This window comes from Caenorhabditis briggsae, assembly GCF_000004555.2.
Source record: "Caenorhabditis briggsae complete genome, chrX, whole genome shotgun sequence".
In the NCBI taxonomy this organism is placed as follows: Eukaryota; Metazoa; Nematoda; class Chromadorea; order Rhabditida; family Rhabditidae; genus Caenorhabditis; species Caenorhabditis briggsae.
Window position 1 is genome coordinate 15,631,126 of NC_013491.2, and position 7,507 is coordinate 15,638,632.

The 7,507-nt window shown below is 34.1% G+C and overlaps 1 protein-coding gene across 1 annotated transcript; it reads left to right on the plus strand.

Annotated features, from left to right (window-relative positions):
- Positions 1-4,095: 4,095 nt before the first annotated feature.
- CBG15506 lies at positions 4,096-5,282 on the plus strand (the record flags this gene model as incomplete). Its single annotated transcript, XM_002645363.1, has 3 exons — positions 4,096-4,161; positions 4,220-4,892; positions 5,044-5,282. 3 exons carry the CDS (start codon positions 4,096-4,098, stop codon positions 5,280-5,282), a joined length of 978 nt encoding a protein of 325 aa, XP_002645409.1.
- Between the last annotated feature and the right edge of the window lie 2,225 nt (positions 5,283-7,507).

The window sequence follows — 7,507 nt, forward strand, 5'->3', positions numbered from 1 at the left end:
TTTCTAAATAACCCAATTCACACAAATTATTTTGTAAAATATTAGTCATAATTATAATATTGTTTTAATAGGTGCTTGTCCTGCCTTTTCACAAAACTCGTTGGTGATAAATTTGAAAAATCGGTTTTTGAGACTTATAATCGAGATTTTGGCTTCCAACTTTTTTCTGAAAGAGCCAATTCACACAAATTATTTTGTAAGATATTAGCCATAATCATAATATTGTTCTAATAGGTGCTTGTCCTGCCTTTTCACAAAACTCGTTGGTGATAAATTTGAAAAATCGGTTTTTGAGACTTAAAATCGAGATTTTGGCTTCCAACTTTTTTCTAAATAAGGCAATTCACACAAATTATTTTCTAAGATATTAGCCATAATCATAATATTGTTCTAATAGGTGCTTATCCTGCCTTTTCACAAAACTCGTTGGTGATAAATTTGAAAAATCGGTTTTTGAGACTTAAAATCGAGTTTTTGGCTTCCAACTTTTTTCTGAAAGAGCCAATTCACACAAATTATTTTGTAAGATATTAGTCATGATTATAATATTGTTTTAATAGGTGCTTGTCCTGCCTTTTCACAAAACTCGTTGGTGATAAATTTGAAAAATCGGTTTTTGAGACTTATAATCGAGTTTTTGGCTTCCAACTTTTTCTAAATAACCCAATTCACACAAATTATTTTGTAAAATATTAGTCACGATTATAATATTGTTTTAATAGGTGCTTGTCCTGCCTTTTCACAAAACTCGTTGGTTATAAATTTGAAAAATTGGTTTTTGAGACTTAAAATCGAGATTTTGGCTTCCAACTTTTTTCTGAAAGAGCCAATTCACACAAATTATTTTGTAAGATATTAGCCATAATCATAATATTGTTCTAATAGGTGCTTATCCTGCCTTTTCACAAAACTCGTTGGTGATAAATTTGAAAAATCGGTTTTTGAGACTTAAAATCGAGTTTTTGGCTTCCAACTTTTTTCTGAAAGAGCCAATTCACACTAATTATTTTGTAAGATATTAGTCATGATTATAATATTGTTTTAATAGGTGCTTGTCCTGCCTTTTCACAAAACTCGTTGGTTATAAATTTGAAAAATTGGTTTTTGAGACTTAAAATCGAGTTTTTGGCTTCCAACTTTTTTCTAAATAACCCAATTCACACAAATTATTTTGTAAAATATTAGTCATAATTATAATATTGTTTTAATAGGTGCTTGTCCTGCCTTTTCACAAAACTCGTTGGTGATAAATTTGAAAAATCGGTTTTTGAGACTTATAATCGAGTTTTTGGCTTCCAACTTTTTCTAAATAACCCAATTCACACAAATTATTTTGTAAAATATTAGTCACGATTATAATATTGTTTTAATAGGTGCTTGTCCTGCCTTTTCACAAAACTCGTTGGTTATAAATTTGAAAAATTGGTTTTTGAGACTTAAAATCGAGATTTTGGCTTCCAACTTTTTTCTGAAAGAGCCAATTCACACAAATTATTTTGTAAGATATTAGCCATAATCATAATATTGTTCTAATAGGTGCTTGTCCTGCCTTTTCACAAAACTCGTTGGTGATAAATTTGAAAAATCGGTTTTTGAGACTTAAAATCGAGATTTTGGCTTCCAACTTTTTTCTAAATAAGGCAATTCACACAAATTATTTTCTAAGATATTAGCCATAATCATAATATTGTTCTAATAGGTGCTTATCCTGCCTTTTCACAAAACTCGTTGGTGATAAATTTGAAAAATCGGTTTTTGAGACTTAAAATCGAGTTTTTGGCTTCCAACTTTTTTCTGAAAGAGCCAATTCACACAAATTATTTTGTAAGATATTAGTCATGATTATAATATTGTTTTAATAGGTGCTTGTCCTGCCTTTTCACAAAACTCGTTGGTGATAAATTTGAAAAATCGGTTTTTGAGACTTAAAATCGAGATTTTGGCTTCCAACTTTTTTCTAAATAAGCCAATTCACACAAATTATTTTGTAAGATATTAGCCATAATCCTAAAGATGTTTTATCGAAAATCGACATTTTTTGATTTCATACGATCGGACCATCCGGACATTTCCCATTCTAGTAAATTTCTTCGCAAAGATAGAAGCAAGATGCAATTGAATTTTTGGAGCCTATAATCTGCTCTACAAGGTACAGGTTAGTTCATAACTTGACCTTCGCTCTGTACAAAGTTATGATTTTTTGAATGGACTGGACCCACTTTTTCTGAAAAATCGCAAAAAGTTTCGCCATTCTGCTTAACCTGCCTATGGGCACCTATATCTTATTTGTTTTGTGCTAGTCCAGAGACGGGACATTTTTTCTGACCAATATCTAAGAATAAGCGAGGGGACACTTCGGGTACTTCTCATGTGAGAATTAGAATCTCAGAAATTTAGATTTTGAGATATCCAGAATGTCTGAATTCAAAATCTAGAAAATTCGAGAAATCCACAAAGAGCTCGCGTCTTATTTTGCAATTTCATTTTTCCAGCTTTTTTGGTTAACTGCGTGGGTGAAAAGGGGCACTGCATATATCCGGATAAAAAGAATTAGTTGCTATTCTTAACGATAATGATAATTTTGAGTTTCAATTCATGAAATTGAGATAAGAAAAAACTTTTCAGTGGTGGATAGAAATGACCGATTTGAAATTCGGCAAGTTGAAAAACCAGGACTTTTCAACGAAAAATGAAACTTGTTCCCGGCGACCAGTTCTTGGAGATCTAGATCAGCTGAGAGATCTAGTAGAACGGGACCCTTTCCAATCTACCCATGAAATGTCAATAACTTTAGAGACAACTCATACCACTATTGAAAACAGATTGTCAGAGTCGGGAAGAACAAAAAAAAACTTGGACGGCGGATACACCGTTTTGACCGGTTTTGAGGATCAGCTTTTTGAATGAATTCAATCGTAACGAGAGTCTGATATTCAGGTTTTCTTGACGAGCAAACATTTCAGGAAGTTTCCTGGAAGTTATGAATGCTTATGAGATTCTCAGATAAAAAGTGTGTCATATATACTAGCCGTCACAGAAGTGCCCAATGGGCTGACTTTGATAAACATCAGTAGACGTCTTCAAAGAGGAATCTTACTCGAAAAAAGTGGGTATGAAGAAGGGCATCGCGTTTGTGAGCGGAATCAGAACAAGGCAAATGATGGTTATTGTGAACAACCTTATCATCTTATACTTATATCCCGTATACCATATCCCGTTATATACATGTTATTGATCTAGCTCTGTTATGAGAAAAAAATGAAAAGCAAAAGTGTTGTGAATTACCGTATTTTCTCTAATAGAAGCTCACCTCTATTTGAAGCCCACCTCTAATAGAAGCTCACCCCGCGAGGTGTTTCGAAAAATAGAAGCCCACCCTTTAATAGAAGCCCATAGGCTTTTTCTCAACTTTTAAATTTCTCAATTTCTGGTCTACAGAGTTCCTGAAAAATAAAAATAAATAAATCTAAATCTAATATTGAATTTTGAGATTCTGGAATCTCAGAATTTCATAAATGTGGAGATTTGGAGTTTTGAATTGCAGAATGAAAACTTCAAATTGAAAAAAAACACCGAATTTCAGAAATCTTAACTTCCGAATTGTCTAATTTCTGATTTTTTGAAAAAAATTTTTTTGAAAATTAATCATTGAAAAATAGAGGCCCACCCTCTAATTGAAGCCCAAACTGAGAAAGAGTTATAGCTTGAACATCTTCCTTCTTTCTTCCGTTCCTTGAATAAAATATTCTAGTAGTGAAAAATGGCTGACAATGAATAGAAGTCAGACTAACATATTCTCGAAATCAGATTAATTTCCCCAAGGTTATAATGAGGATTATCAAAAACTCTATTATTCTCATTTGAGTGGCAGACAAATGAGTATTATGCTCGAAGTTTATCTCAAACATCACTAAAAGTAAATTCGTTCGATCTTTCTTCGTCTTTTTTCTGGTTTGCTCTTTTGGTTTGACTTAGGATTAGAGAAAGCATGCGGTTCTCGACATAAAGAGTGGTGAAGAAGTGAGAGACGTCGCTTATCATTCGCCTCTCCTTTTTTCTGCCATTTCATAATCTTGTGCTGTGAGCCAAAAAGCTATGAATGTGGTTCCACGAGTATGCACCATTTGCGAGCGATACCAAAAAATTGGAAATTATTATGGTGTAAGTTTAATTTACTAATCTTCCAGAATATAAAAACTATGAAATATTATTTTTTCAGGTGCCCGCGTGCTGCGCGTGTAAAATGTTCTTCAAACGAGCCATTGCCGATAATGAAATGACTTCTCACGCCATACCAACAAAATCATGTAGAATGCAATGTCGAGAATGCCGTCTCTTCCGCTGTGTGGAAAAAGGAATGTTCATCATCCCGGAAAGCACTTTCAATGTCAATAATTATGACAAATTAACGAGTCTTCTGGTGAATCTCGAGCACATGCAGGTTGTCCGAACAAACAAGCTAGAGACTATGCATATTTTCACAAACCCATCAATAGAAGAAATCGCTTGGAATGGAAGACCAAAGTTCGAAAAACGACCCAAAGATATGACTATGGATGTTACCGAATGGTCTTTTATGTGTGGCATAACGGCAATCGATTATGCTCTGAATTTTCCTCATATCGCAGAATTGGCGGTTTATGATAGGAAACTTATTTTACGAAACTGCTTTTTCTACTTGGCACTTTTATCCGATGCACTTCGAGCAGTTACCAACAAGCAAGACAGTTTGTCTTTTCCCGATGGTAGCGATGTTATTCCGCCGAACACTGACGAAGTCAGCGATGAACTCAAAAAGCGTATCAGGATAACTCTGGTTGGCAGAGCTTGTGAGCTTCAAATCACCAAAGAAGAAACTTACTTGTTGTCCACGATAATTATGAGCAATCCATGTAAGATTAACTTTTTTTGAATCAAATTTCAAACTATCTAACTTTCAACACAACTGTCTTGTCCAAACCTTGGATTACAAGGTGCACATATTTAAGAAATTTTGGAGAACAATAATTTCCCTATTTTCTATTTAATTATTTCTTTTTGCAGCTGTTGCTGACATTTCACCTGCTGCTCGAAAGTCACTTGAGACGAACCAACAAATTTATACATCCGCTCTTTTTCAATTATGTCAAGCCAAGAATGGAGCTTCCGGACCATCACGCTTTGTCGACCTCTTGTCATTGTGTCACAAATTGGAAAACACGCAAGCATGTTTTGGGTATCTCTCGATGACATGCGCTCAAAATAGAAATCCAGTATGTATGAAGAAACTATTCGATCATTAATATATTATTTGTTTAGTTTCCTTTGTTTTTGAAAAGAACCGGTAAAAATCTATTCAACCACTCATTTCTTTTTTTTTCCCCTCTTTTTCCGTCTGTTAACCACTCCTGAGATTTGTTTCTTTCTGTTTTTTTTATCCAATAACGTCTTTAATTTACGTTCAATAAATCTCACACTATCAACTACCAGATTTTCCACTGAAAATGAAAACTTCATGATAAAACAAGAATAATATAATCTCATTTCCCCCATTTTATCGTCTCATGTTCTAATCCACCACCGTGAGATTTTATTATATTGAGCAAAAGTCCAAGTGAAAATTCAATTCATCTGATCTGCATAATCTCACAAAAGAAGTGTTTTCAGACAGGCGTTGAGAATTTTCTGAAACTTCGGCCACTGGTTCTTTCGGACATGCTGATTACAGTGCTATTGTTATTTTAAAAAAGTTATGTGCTCTTAAAATGATTTCAGTACTATTTGTTCACTTTTGAAGCGAATTTTTAAAAGTGTTAATACAGTGCGTCCAATAAGTTTAGGACCCCCCCCTGGATTTTGGCCGTCTGGCCAAAACTAGAACAGTTATCAAAAATCTGTGAATGCAGTTCGATTTCAGACGAGAAATAACCCCCACCAAAAAGACACTTTTTCAAACTTCCGAAATAAGTTTAGGACCCCTGAAAATTTCGAAATTTCGAAAAAAATTTTGTCGAATTTTCGCTTTTAAACCGAAAATAACTTTGCGTTTCGAACTTTTTTCGTATGTTTTCATAAGTATCTAAAAGAATTTTCATGTTTTGTCGACTTTTCAAGTAATCGTTTTTCCTCATTTTCCCTCATTTTTTTTAGGTATTTTTGTGAAAATGACCCAAGATGCCAAAAAATTCAAACATTTCGCAGAAAACAAGAATGAAACAAACAGAGTATAAGACTGAGAAGTTAATGTAAATACTTGGAGCGCAGTCCGGACCTTGATTGGGTACAGGCGCTATGATAATCCTGCTATCCTCAAGATTTGCCACCACTGGTAAAGTGATGTTTTTCTACATGGGGCTGCTGGACGTAATAAGTTGATGCAATATTGAAAAAGGTTTGTCTGATCATTTTTTCAGTGATTGAAAGCAATTTTATTTGGTTCTAGACCGTTAAAACACGTTTCTCTCGATTCACCAAACCACCATTTTCACCCAGTTGATAAATCTTGAGGATAGCAGGATTATCATGGCGTCTGTACCCGATCAAGGCCCGCACTGCGCTCCCAGCACTTGAATTAACTTTTCAGTCTCATACTCTGTACGTTCCATTCTTGTTTTCTTCAAAATGTTTGAATTTTTGGCATCTTGGGTCATTTTCACAAAAATACCAAAAAAATGAGGAAAAATGAGGGAAAACGATCACTTGAAAAGTCGACAAAACATGAAAATTCTTTCAGATACTTATGAAAAAATTCGAAAAAAGTTCGAAACACAAAGTTATTTTCGGTTTAAAAGCGAAAATTCGACAAAAATTTTTTTCAAATTTTCGAAATTTTCAGGGGGGTCCTAAACTTATTGGACTCTCGAAAAAGTGTTTTTTTGGTGGTACGCAGGGACCAAAATTGGTGGGATACCCAAAAATTGGTTTATGGTTGTTATTTCACATCTTTAATCGAACCGCATTCACAGATTTCTGATAACTGTACTAATTTTGGCCAGACGGAAAAAAACCAGGGGGGGGGGTCCTAAACTTATTGGAACTGTAGCAGTTTTTTACACTTTTTGAATGTGAATCATACTTTTAAATATTTCTCTACAATCTGAGAAAGTGTCTACATTTTTCAAAAAAAAAATTGTTATTAGGAAAATAGTTGCCACGGGGCTGCCCCCTTGATTGCCCCCTTGGCAATTTTATCAAATTTTTGAAAAATATTAAAATTTGTCTAAACGAATTCTAAACGTAAAGAAATAAAAGAAGCCTCTTGACTAAATGTCTGGAAGTCACAAATAAGTGATTTCTCTGGAAACTTCAATAGATCGCAGTCTTTCGATAATCACCCAGTAGAACTCAAATTTTGTGAAATCAGAGATTTACATAATTTCTGACTGATTTATTACTGTGCGGCACCCAAAATGAGCAAATATGGGTGGTTCTAGCTAACAATTGGAGACTAACAATTTGAAGATTTTATCACATTTTGAGAGTTCTAGAGAGATAAAAAAAAACAAAAAACCTTTGGGGGGGGGGGGGG